The sequence below is a fragment of the Salvelinus fontinalis genome, chromosome 21 (genome assembly GCF_029448725.1).
Source record: "Salvelinus fontinalis isolate EN_2023a chromosome 21, ASM2944872v1, whole genome shotgun sequence".
In the NCBI taxonomy this organism is placed as follows: domain Eukaryota; kingdom Metazoa; phylum Chordata; class Actinopteri; order Salmoniformes; family Salmonidae; genus Salvelinus; species Salvelinus fontinalis.
The window spans coordinates 198,374-215,814 of NC_074685.1; the positions used below are offsets into that span (position 1 = coordinate 198,374).

Consider the following 17,441-nt stretch of genomic DNA (forward strand, 5'->3'; position numbering starts at 1 on the left):
CTCCCTCATCTACCCCCATCTCCCTCATCTACCCCCATCTCCCTCAACTACCCCCATTCACCTCATCTACCCCCATCTCCCTCAACTACCCCCATCTCCCTCAACTACCCCCATCCACCTCATCTACCCATCCACCTCATCTACCCCCATCTCCCTCAACTACCCCCATCCCCCTCATCTACCCCATCCACCTCAACTACCCCCATCTCCCTCATCTACCCCCATCCACCTCAACTACCCCATCTCACTCATCTACCCCCATCTCCCTCAACTACCCCCATCCACCTCATCTACCCCATCTCCCTCAACTACCCCCATCCACCTCATCTACCCCCATCCACCTCATCTACCCCATCTCCCTCAACTACCCCATCTCCCTCAACTACCCCCATCTCCCTCATCTACCCCTTCTCCCTCAACTACCCCATCCACCTCATCTACCCACATCCACCTCATCTACCCCATCCACCTCATCTACCCCATCCACCTCATCTACCCCATCCACCTCATCTACCCCATCTCCCTCAACTACCCCCATCTCCCTCATCTACCCCATCTCCCTCAACTACCCCCATCTCCCTCATCTACCCCATCTCCCTCAACTACCCCATCTCCCTCAACTACCCCCATCTCCCTCAACTACCCCCATCTCCCTCAACTACCCCCATCCACCTCAACTACCCCCATCTCCCTCAACTACCCCCATCCACCTCATCTACCCCCATCCACCTCATCTACCCCCATCCACCTCATCTACCCCATCTCCCTCAACTACCCCCATCTCCCTCAACTACCCCCATCTCCCTCAACTACCCCCATCTCCCTCAACTACCCCCATCCACCTCATCTACCCCTATCTCCCTCAACTACCCCATCCACCTCATCTACCCCATCTCCCTCAACTACCCCCATCCACCTCATCTACCCCCATCCACCTCATCTACCCCATCCACCTCATCTACCCCATCTCCCTCAACTACCCCCATCCACCTCAACTACCCCATCTCCCTCAACTAACCCCATCTCCCTCAACTACCCCCATCCACCTCATCTACCCCATCTCCCTCAACTACCCTCATCTCCCTCAACTACCCTCATCTCCCTCAACTACCCCATCTCCCTCAACTACCCCCATCCACCTCAACTACCCCCATCTCCCTCAACCACCCCATCTCCCTCAACTACCCCATCTCCCTCAACTACCCCCATCCACCTCATCTACCCCATCCACCTCATCTACCCCCATCTCCCTCAACTACCCCCATCTCCCTCAACTACCCCCATCCACCTCATCTACCCCATCCACCTCATCTACCCCCATCTCCCTCAACTACCCCCATCTCCCTCAACCACCCCATCTCCCTCAACTACCCCATCTCCCTCAACTACCCCCATCCACCTCATCTACCCCATCCACCTCATCTACCCCCATCTCCCTCATCTACCCCCATCCGCATCATCTACCCCATCTCCCTCAACTACCCCATCCCCCTCAACTACCCTCATCTCCCTCAACTACCCCATCCCCCTCAACTACCCCATCCACCTCATCTACCCCCATCCACCTCATCTACCCCCATCCACCTCATCTACCCCATCTCCCTCAACTACCCCATCTCCCTCAACTACCCCATCTCCCTCAACTACCCCATCTCCCTCAACTACCCCATCTCCCTCATCTACCCCCATCTCCCTCATCTACCCCATCTCCCTCAACTACCTCCATTCACCTCATCTACCCCCATCTCCCTCAACTACCCCCATCTCCCCCATCTACCCCATCCACCTCATCTACCCCATCTCCCTCAAATACCCCCATCTCCCTCATCTACCCCATCTCCCTCAACTACTTCATCCACCTCATCTACCCCCATCTCCCTCATCTACCCCCATTTTCCTCATCTACCCCCATCTCCCTCAACTACCCCCATCTCTCTCAACTACCCCATCTCCCTCAACTACCCCCATCCACCTCATCTACCCCCATCCACCTCATCTACCCCCATCCACCTCATCTACCCTCATCTCCCTCAACTACCCTCATCTCCCTCAACTACCCCCATCCACCTCATCTACCCTCATCTCCCTCAACGACCCCCATCCACCTCATCTACCCCATCTCCCTCAACTACCCCATCACCCTCAACTACCCCATCTCCCTCAACTACCCCCATCCACCTCATCTACCCCCATCTCCCTCAACTACCCCCATCTCCCTCATCTACCCCCATCCACCTCAACTACCCCCATCTCCCTCATCTACCCCATCTCCCTCAACTACCCCCATCCACCTCATCTACCCCATCTCCCTCATCTACCCCCATCTCCCTCAACTACCCCATCTCCCTCAACTACCCCATCCCCCTCAACTACCCTCATCTCCCTCAACTACCCCATCCCCCTCAACTACCCCATCCACCTCATCTACCCCCATCCACCTCATCTACCCCATCCACCTCATCTAGCCCATCTCCCTCAACTACCCCATCTCCCTCATCTACCCCATCCACCTCATCTACCCCATCTCCCTCAAATACCCCATCTCCCTCAACTACTTCATCCACCTCATCTACCCCCATCTCCCTCATCTACCCCCATCTCCCTCAACTACCCCCATTTCTCTCAACTACCCCATCTCCCTCAACTACCCCCATCCACCTCATCTACCCCCATCCACCTCATCTACCCTCATCTCCCTCAACTACCCCCATCCACCTCATCTACCCTCATCTCCCTCAACGACCCCCATCCACCTCATCTACCCCATCTCCCTCAACTACCCCATCACCCTCAACTACCCCATCTCCCTCAACTACCCCCATCCACCTCATCTACCCCCATCCACCTCAACTACCTCCATCTCCCTCATCTACCCCATCTCCCTCAACTACCCCCATCTCCCTCAACTACCCCCATCTCCCTCAACTACCCCATCTCCCTCAACTACCCCATCTACCCTCATCTACCCTCCTCTTACCTCATCTACCACCATCTACCTCATCTACCATCATCTACCCTCATCTACCATCATCTACCTCATCTACCCTCATTTACCCTCATCTACCTCATCTACCCTCATCTACCTCATCTACCCTCATCTACCCTCACCTACCCTCCTCTTACCTCATCTACCATCATCTACGCTCATCTACCTCATCTACCTCATCTACCCTCATCTACCCTCATCTACCTCATCTACCTCATCTACCCTCATCTACCCCCATCTACCCTCCTCTTACCTCATCTATCCTCATCTACCCTCATCTATCCTCATCTACCCTCATCTACCCTCATCTACCCCATCTACCTCATCTACCTCATCTACCTCATCTACCCCATCTACCCCCATCTACCCCCATCTACCCCATCTACCCCCATCTACCGCCATCTACCCCCATCTACCCTCATCTACCCCATCTACCCCCATCTACCCCATCTACCCTCATCTACCTCATCTATCTCATCTACCCCCATCTACCCCCATCTACCTCATCTACCCCATCTACCCTCATCTACCCTCATCTACCCCATCTACCCCCATCTACCCCCATCTACCCCATCTACCCTCATCTACCCCCATCTACCCTCATCTACCCTCATCTACCCTCATCTACCCTCATCTACCCTCATCTACCTCCATCTACCCTCATCTACCTCCATCTACCCCCATCTACCCTCATCTACTCCATCTACCTCCATCTACCCCATCTACCCCATCTACCTCATCTACCCCATCTACCCCATCTACCTCATCTACCCTCATATACCTCATCTACCCTCATCTACTCCATCTACCCCATCTCCCTCAACTACCCCATCCACCTCATCTACCCCATCCACCTCATCTACCCCCATCCACCTCATCTACCCCATCCATCTCCCTCAACTACCCCATCTCCCTCATCTACCCCCATCTCCCTCAACTACCCCATCTCCCTCATCTACCCCATCCACCTCATCTACCCCCATCCACCTCATCTACCCCCATCCATCTCCCTCAACTACCCCATCTCCCTCATCTACCCCCATCTCCCTCAACTACCCCCATCTCCCTCATCTACCCCATCTCCCTCAACTACCCCATCCACCTCAACTACCCCCATCTCCCTCATCTACCCCATCTCCCTCAACTACCCCATCCACCTCAACTACCCCCATCTCCCTCATCTACCCCATCTCCCTCATCTACCCCCATCCACCTCAACTACCCCCATCTCCCTCATCTACCCCATCTCCCTCATCTACCCCATCTCCCTTAACTACCCCCATCCACCTCATCTACCCGATCTCCCTCATCTACCCCCATCTCCCTCAACTACCCCATCTCCCTCAACTACCCCCATCCACCTCATCTACCCCATCTCCCTCATCTACCCTCATCCGCATCATCTACCCCATCTCCCTCAACTACCCCCATCTCCCTCAACTACCCCCATCTCCCTCAACTACCCCCATCCACCTCATCTACCCCATCCACCTCATCTACCCCATCTCCCTCAACTACCCCATCCACCTCATCTACCCCATCCACCTCATCTACCCCCATCCCCCTCAACTACCCCCATCCAACTCAACTACCCCATCTCCCTCAACTACCCCCATCCCCCTCATCTACCACATCTCCCTCATCTACCCCCATCCACCTCATCTACCCCATCTCCCTCAACTACCCCATATCCCTCAACTACCCCCACCCCCCTCATCTACCCCATCTCCCTCATCTACCCCCATCCACCTCATCTACCCCATCTCCCTCAACTACCCCATCTCCCTCAACTACCCCCATCTCCCTCATCTACCCCCATCTCCCTCATCTACCCCCATCCGCATCATCTACCCCATCTCCCTCAACTACCCCATCCCCCTCAACTACCCCCATCTCCCTCAACTACCCCCATCTCCCTCAACTACCCCCATCCACCTCATCTACCCCATCCACCTCATCTACCCCATCTCCCTCAACTACCCCATCTCCCTCATCTACCCCCATCCACCTCATCTACCCCATCTCCCTCAACTACCCCATCTCCCTCAACTACCCCATCTCCCTCAACTACCCCCATCTCCCTCATCTACCCCATCTCCCTCATCTACCCCCATCCACCTCATCTACCCCATCTCCCTCAACTACCCCATCTCCCTCAACTACCCCATCTCCCTCATCTACCCCCATCTCCCTCATCTACCCCCATCTCCCTCATCTACCCCCATCTCCCTCATCTACCCCCATCTCCCTCATCTACCCCCATCTCCCTCATCTACCCCCATCCACCTCATCTACCCCATCTCCCTCAACTACCCCATCTCCCTCAACTACCCCCATCTCCCTCATCTACCCCATCTCCCTCATCTACCCCCATCCACCTCATCTACCCCATCTCCCTCAACTACCCCATCTCCCTCAACTACCCCATCTCCCTCATCTACCCCCATCTCCCTCATCTACCCCATCCACCTCAACTACCCCATCTCCCTCAACTACCCCCATCTCCCTCATCTACCCCCATCCACCTCATCTACCCCATCTCCCTCAACTACCCCATCTCCCTCAACTACCCCATCTCCCTCATCTACCCCATCTCCCTCATCTACCCCATCCACCTCAACTACCCCCATCTCCCTCAACTACCCCCATCCACCTCATCTACCCCATCTCCCTCAACCCTCCCCATCCACCTCAACTACCCCCATCCACCTCAACTACCCCATCTCCCTCAACTACCCCATCTCCCTCATCTACCCCATCTCCCTCATCTACCCCATCCACCTCAACTACCCCCATCCACCTCATCTACCCTCATCTACCCCATCTACCCCATCTCCCTCAACTACCCCATCTCCCTCAACTACCCTCATCTCCCTCAACTACCCCATCTCCCTCAACTACCCCCATCCACCTCATCTACCCTCATCTACCCCATCTACCCCCATCTCCCTCAACTACCCCATCTCCCTCAACTACCCCATCTCCCTCAACTACCCCATCTCCCTCATCTACCCCCATCTCCCTCATCTACCCCCATCTCCCTCAACTACCCCCATTCACCTCATCTACCCCCATCTCCCTCAACTACCCCCATCTCCCTCAACTACCCCCATCCACCTCATCTACCCCATCCACCTCATCTACCCCCATCTCCCTCAACTACCCCCATCCCCCTCATCTACCCCATCTCCCTCAACTACCCCCATCTCCCTCATCTACCCCATCCACCTCAACTACCCCCATCTCACTCATCTACCCCCATCCACCTCAACTACCCCATCTCACTCATCTACCCCCATCTCCCTCAACTACCCCCATCCACCTCATCTACCCCATCTCCCTCAACTACCCCCATCCACCTCAACTACCCCCATCTCCCTCAACTACCCCCATCCACCTCATCTACCCCCATCCACCTCATCTACCCCCATCCACCTCATCTACCCCATCTCCCTCAACTACCCCATCTCCCTCAACTACCCCCATCTCCCTCAACTACCCCCATCTCCCTCAACTACCCCCATCCACCTCATCTACCCCTATCTCCCTCAACTACCCCATCCACCTCATCTACCCCATCTCCCTCAACTACCCCCATCCACCTCATCTACCCCCATCCACCTCATCTACCCCATCCACCTCATCTACCCCATCTCCCTCAACTACCCCCATCCTCCTCAACTACCCCATCTCCCTCAACTAACCCCATCTCCCTCAACTACCCCCATCCACCTCATCTACCCCATCTCCCTCAACTACCCCATCTCCCTCAACTACCCCCATCTCCCTCAACTACCCTCATCTCCCTCAACTACCCCATCTCCCTCAACTACCCCCATCCACCTCAACTACCCCCATCTCCCTCAACCACCCCATCTCCCTCAACTACCCCATCTCCCTCAACTACCCCCATCCACCTCATCTACCCCATCCACCTCATCTACCCCCATCTCCCTCAACTACCCCCATCCACCTCATCTACCCCATCCACCTCATCTACCCCCATCTCCCTCAACTACCCCCATCTCCCTCAACCACCCCATCTCCCTCAACTACCCCATCTCCCTCAACTACCCCCATCCACCTCATCTACCCCATCCACCTCATCTACCCCCATCTCCCTCATCTACCCCCATCCGCATCATCTACCCCATCTCCCTCAACTACCCCATCCCCCTCAACTACCCTCATCTCCCTCAACTACCCCATCCCCCTCAACTACCCCATCCACCTCATCTACCCCCATCCACCTCATCTACCCCCATCCACCTCATCTACCCCATCTCCCTCAACTACCCCATCTCCCTCAACTACCCCATCTCCCTCAACTACCCCATCTCCCTCAACTACCCCATCTCCCTCATCTACCCCCATCTCCCTCATCTACCCCCATCTCCCTCAACTACCCCCATTCACCTCATCTACCCCCATCTCCCTCAACTACCCCCATCTCCCCCATCTACCCCATCCACCTCAACTACTTCATCCACCTCATCTCCCTCATCTACCCCCATCTCCCTCATCTACCCCCATCTCCCTCAACTACCCCCATCTCTCTCAACTACCCCATCTCCCTCAACTACCCCATCTCCCTCAACTACCCCCATCTCCCTCAACTACCCTCATCTCCCTCAACTACCCCATCTCCCTCAACTACCCCCATCCACCTCAACTACCCCCATCTCCCTCAACCACCCCATCTCCCTCAACTACCCCATCTCCCTCAACTACCCCCATCCACCTCATCTACCCCATCCACCTCATCTACCCCCATCTCCCTCAACTACCCCCATCTCCCTCAACTACCCCCATCCACCTCATCTACCCCATCCACCTCATCTACCCCCATCTCCCTCAACTACCCCCATCTCCCTCAACCACCCCATCTCCCTCAACTACCCCATCTCCCTCAACTACCCCCATCCACCTCATCTACCCCATCCACCTCATCTACCCCCATCTCCCTCATCTACCCCCATCCGCATCATCTACCCCATCTCCCTCAACTACCCCATCCCCCTCAACTACCCTCATCTCCCTCAACTACCCCATCCCCCTCAACTACCCCATCCCCCTCATCTACCCCCATCCACCTCATCTACCCCCATCCAATTCATCTACCCCATCTCCCTCAACTACCCCATCTCCCTCAACTACCCCATCTCCCTCAACTACCCCATCTCCCTCATCTACCCCCATCTCCCTCATCTACCCCCATCTCCCTCAACTACCCCCATTCACCTCATCTACCCCCATCTCCCTCAACTACCCCCATCTCCCCCATCTACCCCATCCACCTCATCTACCCCATCTCCCTCAAATACCCCCATCTCCCTCATCTACCCCATCTCCCTCAACTACTTCATCCACCTCATCTTCCCCCTTCTCCCTCATCTACCCCCATCTCCCTCATCTACCCCATCTCCCTCAACTACCCCCATCTCTCTCAACTACCCCATCTCCCTCAACTACCCCCATCCACCTCATCTACCCCCATCCACCTCATCTACCCCCATCCACCTCATCTACCCTCATCTCCCTCAACTACCCTCATCTCCCTCAACTACCCCCATCCACCTCATCTACCCTCATCTCCCTCAACGACCCCCATCCACCTCATCTACCCCATCTCCCTCAACTACCCCATCACCCTCAACTACCCCATCTCCCTCAACTACCCCCATCCACCTCATCTACCCCCATCTCCCTCAACTACCCCCATCTCCCTCATCTACCCCCATCCACCTCAACTACCCCCATCTCCCTCATCTACCCCATCTCCCTCAACTACCCCCATCCACCTCATCTACCCCATCTCCCTCATCTACCCCCATCTCCCTCAACTACCCCATCTCCCTCAACTACCCCATCCCCCTCAACTACCCTCATCTCCCTCAACTACCCCATCCCCCTCAACTACCCCATCCACCTCATCTACCCCCATCCACCTCATCTACCCCCATCCACCTCATCTACCCCATCTCCCTCAACTACCCCATCTCCCTCATCTACCCCATCCACCTCATCTACCCCATCTCCCTCAAATACCCCATCTCCCTCAACTACTTCATCCACCTCATCTACCCCCATCTCCCTCATCTACCCCCATCTCCCTCATCTACCCCCATCTCCCTCAACTACCCCCATCTCTCTCAACTACCCCATCTCCCTCAACTACCCCCATCCACCTCATCTACCCCCATCCACCTCATCTACCCCCATCCACCTCATCTACCCTCATCTCCCTCAACTACCCTCATCTCCCTCAACTACCCCCATCCACCTCATCTACCCTCATCTCTCTCAACGACCCCCATCCACCTCATCTACCCCATCTCCCTCAACTACCCCATCACCCTCAACTACCTCATCTCCCTCAACTACCCCCATCCACCTCATCTACCCCCATCCACCTCAACTACCCCCATCTCCCTCATCTACCCCATCTCCCTCAACTACCCTCATCTCCCTCATCTACCCCCATCTCCCTCAACTACCCCATCTCCCTCAACTACCCCATCCACCTCATCTCCCTCATCTCCCTCATCTACCCCATCTCCCTCAACTACCCCCATCCACCTCATCTACCCCCATCTCCCTCATCTACCCCCATCTCCCTCATCTACCCTCATCTCCCTCATCTACCCCATCTCCCTCAACTACCCCATCTCCCTCAACTACCCCCATCTCCCTCATCTACCCCCATCTCCCTCATCTACCCCCATCTCCCTCAACTACCCCATCCACCTCATCTCAGTAGTCTCAGTACTACAGTATAGTGAATAGTCTCAGTAGTCAGTACTACAGTATAGTGAATAGTCTCAGTAGTCAGTACTACAGTATAGTGAATAGTCTCAGTAGTCAGTACTACAGTATAGTGAATAGTCTCAGTAGTCAGTACTACAGTATAGTGAACTCCTATGTAATGGAAGTCACTTTGACAGCAGTGGAAGTTGCTCCAGATGCTGCAAGGTACAGATGGATGCTATTGTGATAGACTCTAGAAGTGATAGATGGGAGAGAAATCTCTCTCTCTCTCGCACGCACGCACGCACGCACGCACGCACGCACACACGCACACACGCACACACACACACACACACACACACACACACACACACACACACACATACATACCAGACAATTCTTTCTCCCCTCCAGGTCAGAGACAGTTTAAGAGATAGCGATCTCTCTCTGTGTGGAGTACCCTGGGCGTTTTTACAGCAAAGCACCCTCTCTCCATCCCACTCTCCCTCCTCTCTCAAACCTCCATCCCTCTCTCCCTCATCCATCCCTCTCTCCCTCCTCCATCCCACTTTCCCTACTCTCTCCCTCCTCTCTCCCTCCCCTCTCCCTCCTCCATCCCTCTCTCCCTCCTCCATTCCACTCTCCCTCCTCTCCCTCTCCTCTCTCAATCCTCCATCCCACTCTCCCTCCACTCTCCCTCCTCTCTCCCTCCTCTTTCCCTCCTCTCTCCCTCCTCTCTCCCTCCTCTCCCTCTCTCCCTCCTCTCTCCCTCCTCTCTCCCTCCTCTCCCTTTCTCCCTCCTCTCCTCTCTCCCTCCTCTCTCCCTCCTCTCTCCCTCCTCTCTCCCTCCTCTCTCCCTCCTCTCTCCCTCCTCTCTCCCTCCCTTCTTTAAACACTCAGGGCTCTTTTCAAGGTCAAGGCTCAGTCAGTCACTAGTTATCCAGTATTTTTCTGTCTGTCTGTCTGCCTGCCTTGTCTGTCTGTCTGTCTTGTCTGTCTGTCTGTCTGTCTTGTCTGTCTGTCTGTCTGTCTGTCTGTCTGTGTCTGTCTATCTTTCTGTCTTGTCTGTCTGTCTGTCTGTCTGTCTGTCTGTCGCGTCTGTCGCATCTGTCGTGTCTGCCTTGTCTCTCTTGTCTGTCTGTCTTGTCTGTCCGTCTTGTCTGTCTGTCTTGTCTGTCTGTCTGTCTGTCTTGTCTGCCTGCCTGGCTAACTCCATGTTGGGAACAGCCTATAATGTCGCTAATTGATCCTATAATGTCGCTAATTGATCCTATAATGTTGCTAATTGATCCTATAATGTTGCTAATTGATCATTTAATGTCGCTAATTGATTCCTTAATGTCACTAATTGATCCTATAATGTTGCTAATTGATCCTATAATGTTGCTAATTGATCCTATAATGTCGCTAATTGATTCCTGAATGTCGCTAATTGATCCTAAAATGTCACTAATTGATTCCTGAATGTCGCTAATTGATCCTAAAATGTCGCTAATTGATTCCTGAATGTCGCTAATTGATCCTAAAATGTCGCTAATTGATCCTATAAACTGTACTGTAAGTTACTTTGTATAAAACAGTTCTACTAGGAGCTAGATGACCTGGAATAAAAACACTTTGTTTTTGTTGTTGTTTATCTGTTTATATTTGTGTCCCAAAATGGGATGAACCGGGTGTCATTTGGAATACTCACTATATTTACATGGTTATTTTAACCCTGTTGTTCAATTTCTCTCGTTATGTTTCCTGTTTCCTGTCTCTCCTCCCCTCTACCCAGCTGTTGTCAGTGCCATCCCAGTGCCAACCCTGGAGGGCAGCCAGTACCCTGGCATTCTGCCCTCGCCCACCTGCGGGTACAGTCATGGTACTTTGACCACTCACCCCAAGTTCACCCTGAGAGCGATGCCCTTCCCCAGCCTCACCGTGGACCGCAGCTACACAACAGGTGGAAGTCAGTACCGTTTACAGTCCTTCTGTATGTCAATCTCTCAACTCTCTTCTCTCTCTCTCTCTCTGTTATTCTCTTTATATCTCTCTCTGTTATACTGTTTATCTATCTCTCTCTCTCTCTCTCTCTCTGTTATACTGTTTATCTATCTCTCTCTCTCTCTCTGTTATACTGTTTATCAATTTCTCTCTCTCTCTCTGTTATACTGTTTATCTATATCTCTCTCTGTTATTCGCTTTATCTCTCTCTCTCTCTCTCTGTTATTCTCTTTATCTCTCAATTCAATTCAATTCAATTTCAATTTAAGGGCTTTATTGGCATGGGAAACATGTGTTAACATTGCCAAAGCAAGTGAGGTAGATAATATACAAAAGTGAAATAAACAATAAAAATGAACAGTAAGCATTACACATACAGAAGTTCCAAAACAATAAAGACATTACAGATGTCATATTATATACAGTGGGGAGAACAAGTATTTGATACACTGCCGATTTTGCAGGTTTTCCTACTTACAAAGCATGTAGAGGTCTGTAATTCTTACCATAAGTACACTTCAACTGTGAGAGACGGAATCTAAAACAAAAATCCAGAAAATCACATTGAATGATTTTTAAGTAATTAATTTGCATTTTATTGCATGACATAAGTATTTGATCACCTACCAACCAGTAAGAATTCCGGCTCTCACAGACCTGTTCGTTTTTCTTTAAGAAGCCCTCCTGTTCTCCACTCATTACCTGTATTAACTGCACCTGTTTGAACTCTTTACCTGTATAAAAGACACCTGTCCACACGCTCAATCAAACAGACTCCAACCTCTCCACAATGGCCAAGACCAGAGAGCTGTGTAAGGACATCAGGGATAAAATTGTACACCTGCACAAGGCTGGGATGGGCTACAGGACAATAGGCAAGCAGCTTGGTGAGAAGGCAACAACTGTTGGCGCAATTATTAGAAAATGGAAGAAGTTCAAGATGACGGTCAATCACCCTCGGTCTGGGGCTCTATGCAAGATCTCACCTCGTGGGGCATCAATGATCATGAGGAAGGTGAGGGATCAGCCCAGAACTACACGGCAGGACCTGGTCAATGACCTGAAGAGAGCTGGGACCACAGTCTCAAAGAAAACCATTAGTAACACACTACGCCGTCATGGATTAAAATCCTGCAGCGCACGCAAGGTCCCCCTGCTCAAGCCAGCGCATGTCCAGGCCCATCTGAAGTTTGCCGATGACCATCTGGATGATCCAGAGGAGGAATGGGAGAAGGTCATGTGGTCTGATGAGACAAAAATATACCTTTTTGGTCTAAACTCCACTCGCCGTGTTTGGAGGAAGAAGAAGGATGAGTACAACCCCAAGAACCCATCCCAAACGTGAAGCATGGAGGTGGAAACATCATTCTTTGGGGCTGCTTTTCTGCAAAGGGGACAGGACGACTGCACCGTATTGAGGGGAGGATGGATGGGGCCATGTATCGCGAGATCTTGGCCAACAAGCTCCTTCCCTCAGTAAGAGCATTGAAGATGGGTCGTGGCTGGGTCTTCCAGCATGACAACGACCCGAAACACACAGCCAGGGCAACTAAGGAGTGGCTCCGTAAGAAGCATCTCAAGGTCTTGGAGTGGTCTAGCCAGTCTCCAGACCTGAACCCAATAGAAAATCTTTGGAGGGAGCTGAAATTCCGTATTGCCCAGCGACAGCCCCGAAACCTGAAGGATCTGGAGAAGGTCTGTATGGAGGAGTGGGCCAAAATCCCTGCTGCAGTGTGTGCAAACCTGGTCAAGAACTACAGGAAACGTATGATCTCTGTAATTGCAAACAAAGGTTTCTGTACCAAATATTAAGTTCTGCTTTTCTGATGTATCAAATACTTATGTCATGCAATAAAATGCAAAGGAATTATTTAAAAATCATACAATGTGATTTTCTGGATTTTTGTTTTAGATTCTGTCTCTCACAGTTTTTTTTTTTTTTTTTTTACCTTTATTTAACCTGTCTAGGATCAGCGTGGCGCTAGCGGCACACCCCCCCCCCCCCCCACTGAAAAACCAGTGCCGCGAAATTCAAAAAAAATATTTTTTTAAAATATTTAACTTTCACACATTAAAGTCCAATACAGCTAATGAAAGACACAGATCTTGTGAATCCAGTCAACATTTCCGATTTTTAAAATGTTTTACAGGGAAGACACAATATGTAAAGATGTACATCTATTACCTAAAAACACATTAGCATAATCCACCATCTTTTATTTGTCCACCAACACCAGTAGCCATCACCAATTCGGCTAAACTGAGATATTTATAGCCCCTAACCAACAAAAAAACTCATTAGATGACAGTCTGATAACATATTTATGGTATGGGATAGGTTTTGTTAGAAAAAAGTGCATATTTCAGGTATATGGCATAGTTTACAATTGCACCCACCATCACAAATGGACTAGAATAATTACAATGAGCAACGTGTTTACCTAACTACTAATCATCAAACATTTCGTAAAAATACACAGCATACACGAATCGAAAGACACAGATCCTGTGAATACAGACAATATTTCAGATTTTCTAAGTGTCTTACAGCGAAAACACAATAAATCGTTATATTAGCTTAGCACATAGCAATTAGCAGCCCAGCATTGATTCTAGCCAAAGTGAGCGATAAAAGTCAACATCGCCAAAAGATATTAATTTTTTCACTAACCTTCTCAGAATTCTTCCGATGACACTCCTGTAACATCACATTACAACATGCATATACAGTTTGATCGAAAATGTTTATATTTAGCCACCAAAATCATGGTTAGACAATGTGAAATGTAGCTCAGCTGGTCAGAAAATGTCCTTGCGCCACTTAGACAGTGATCTACTCTTATACATAAATACTCATAAACGTGACTAAAAAATATAGGGTGGACAGGGATTGATAGACAATTTCATTCTTAATACAATTGCGTTATTACATTTTTTTATTTATCCTTACTTTTCAATACAGTTTGCGCCAAGCGAAGCTACGTCAAAAAACATGGCGTCCTAAGCCACTAAAATGTTTCGACAGAAACACGATTTATCATAATAAAAATGTCCTACCTTGAGCTGTTCTTCCATCAGTATCTTGGGCAAAGGATCCTTTCTTGGGAGAAATCGTCTTTTGGTGGAAAGCTGTCCTCTTGCCATGTGGAAATGTCAACTGCGTTCGGGATGAACTGAAAAGCGTGCCCAACTTTTCACATCGTTGCAAAAATAAATGTCCCAAAATCGCACTAAACGGATATAAATTGCTATAAAACGCTTTAAATTAACTACTTTATGATGTTTGTAACTTCTATAACGAGTGAAAAGATGACCGGAGAAATATAACAGGCTAAACTAACGCTTGGAACAGGAGAGGGTCGGTGTCTTCCACGCGCGTTACGCAGCAAGAAAAGACTTGCTAGCTAAAGGTTTTTTTCATTTGTAGGGCCTGTGAACGCGCAATCGACCCCGTTGGAATCGTCATCACGTAAAGGCATCCAGGGGAAGACGTAAGAAGTGTCCGTATAGTCATAGCAACGACAGTGCCCTTTTAACTGACTTCAGAAAAGTGGCCAACATTTCTCAAATCTGACTCCATGTCAGGGAAATTGCTGTAGAATGGGCTCTGTTCCACTTAGAGACAAAATTTCAACTCCTATAGAAACTATAGACTGTTTTCTATCCAATAATAATAATAATATGCATATTGTACGATCAAGGATTTTGTGGGAAGCCGTTTAAAAAATTAGCCAAATTAGCATAAATAGTCTAAACAGCGCCCCCATCCCCAACAGGTTTTAACTAGGCAAGTCAGTTAAGAACAAATTCTTATTTTCAATGACGGCCTAGGAACAGTGGGTTAACTGCCTGTTCAGGGGCAGAACGACAGATTTGTACCTTGTCAGCTCGGGGATTTGAACTTGCAACCTTCCGGTTACTAGTCCAACGCTCTAACCACTAGGCTACGCTGCCGCCCCAGTTGAAGTGTACCTATGATAAAAATGACAGACCTCTACATGCTTTGTAAGTAGGAAAACCTGCAAAATCGGCAGTGTATCAAATACTTGTTCTCCTCACTGTATATACAGTGTTGTAACAATGTACAAATGGTTAATGTACACAAGGTAAAATAAATAAGCATAAATATGGGTTGTATTTACAATGGTGTTTGTTCTTCACTGGTTGCCCTTTTCTCTCCCACATCAGTAGATCAGATCAACATAGTGAGTCATGACAGGTCAAACTGCAGAGCCAGAGACAATTAACCACAGCAGCTACTAACTCCTACTGTTAATTATACACCACTTCTATTCATCTCCCTCTCTCTCTCTCCACCTCTCTCTCTCTTCCCTCTCTCTCATCTCTCTCTCAATTCAATTCAATTCAAGGGGCTTTATTGGCATGGGAAACATGTGTTAACATTGCCAAAGCAAGTGAGGTAGATAATACACAAAAGTGAAACAAACAAAACGAATTAACAGTAAACATTACACATACAGAAGTTTCAAAACAATAAAGACATTACAAGTTTCATATTAAATATATACAGTGTTGTAACAATGTACAAATGGTTAAAGCACACAAGTTAAAATAAGTAAGCATAAATATGGGTTGTATTTACAATGGTGTTTGTTCTTCACTGGTTGCCCTTTTCTTGTGGCAACAGGTCACAAATCTTGCTGCTGTGATGGCACACTGTGGAATTTCACCCAGTAGATATGGGAGTTTATCAAAATTGGATTTGTTTTCGAATTCTTTGTGGATCTGTGTGATCTGAGGGAAATATGTGTCTCTAATATGGTCATACATTGGGCAGGAGGTTAGGAAGTGCAGCTCGGTTTCCACCACATTTTGTGGGCAGTGTGCACATAGCCTGTCTTCTCTTGAGAGCCATGTCTGCCTACGGCGGCCTTTCTCAATAGCAAGGCTATGCTCACTGAGTCTGTACATAGCCAAAGCTTTCCTTAAGTTTGGGTCAGTCACAGTGGTCAGGTATTTTGCCACTGTGTACTCTCTGTTTAGGGCCAAATAGCATTCTAGTTTGCTCTGTTTTTTAAAAATTCTTTCCAATGTGTCAAGTAATTATCTTTTTGTTTTCTCATGATTTGGTTGGGTCTAATTGTGCTGTTGTCCTGGGGCTCTGTGGGGTGTGTTTGTGTTTGTGAACAGAGCCCTAGGACCAGCTTGCTTAGGGGACTCTTCTCCAGGTTCATCTCTCTGTAGGTGATGGCTTTGTTATGGAAGGTTTGGGAATCGCTTCTTTTTAGGTGGATGTAGAATTTCTCTCTCTCTCTCTCTCTCTCTCTCTCTCTCTGTTATTCTCTTTATCTCTCTCTCTCTCTCTGTTATACTCTTTATTTATCTCTCTATCTCTGTTATACTCTTTATCTCTCTCTATCTCTGTTATACACTTTATCTCTCTCTCTCGCTCTGTTATACTGTTTATCTACATAGCTTCTTCTCTTGAAAGACAGGTCTGCCTACGACGGCCTTTCTCAATAGCAAGGCTAAGCTCACTGAGTTTGTACATAGTCAAAGCTTTTATTAAGCTTGGGTCAGTCACAGTGGTCAGTTATTCTCTCCTCACTCTCTCTCTCTCCTCTCTCTCTCTCCTCTCTCTCTCTGTCTCTCTCTATCTCTCTCTCTCCCTCTCTCTCCTCACGCTCCCTCTCTCTCCCCTCTCTCTCTCCTCTCTCTCTCCCTCTCTCCTCTCTCTCTCTCCTCTCTCTCTCTCCTCTCT

The 17,441-nt window shown here is 49.9% G+C and overlaps 1 protein-coding gene across 1 annotated transcript in view; it reads left to right on the forward strand.

Moving 5' to 3' along the window:
* The window catches only part of LOC129819106 (netrin receptor DCC-like), a 241,853-nt gene that overhangs the window by 186,235 nt on the left and 38,177 nt on the right, over nt 1-17,441 (forward strand). Inside the window, exon 21 of the mRNA XM_055875675.1 lies at nt 11,511-11,684. Coding sequence (XP_055731650.1) covers nt 11,511-11,684 — 174 coding nt within the window. The remainder of the gene's footprint in view (nt 1-11,510; nt 11,685-17,441) is intronic.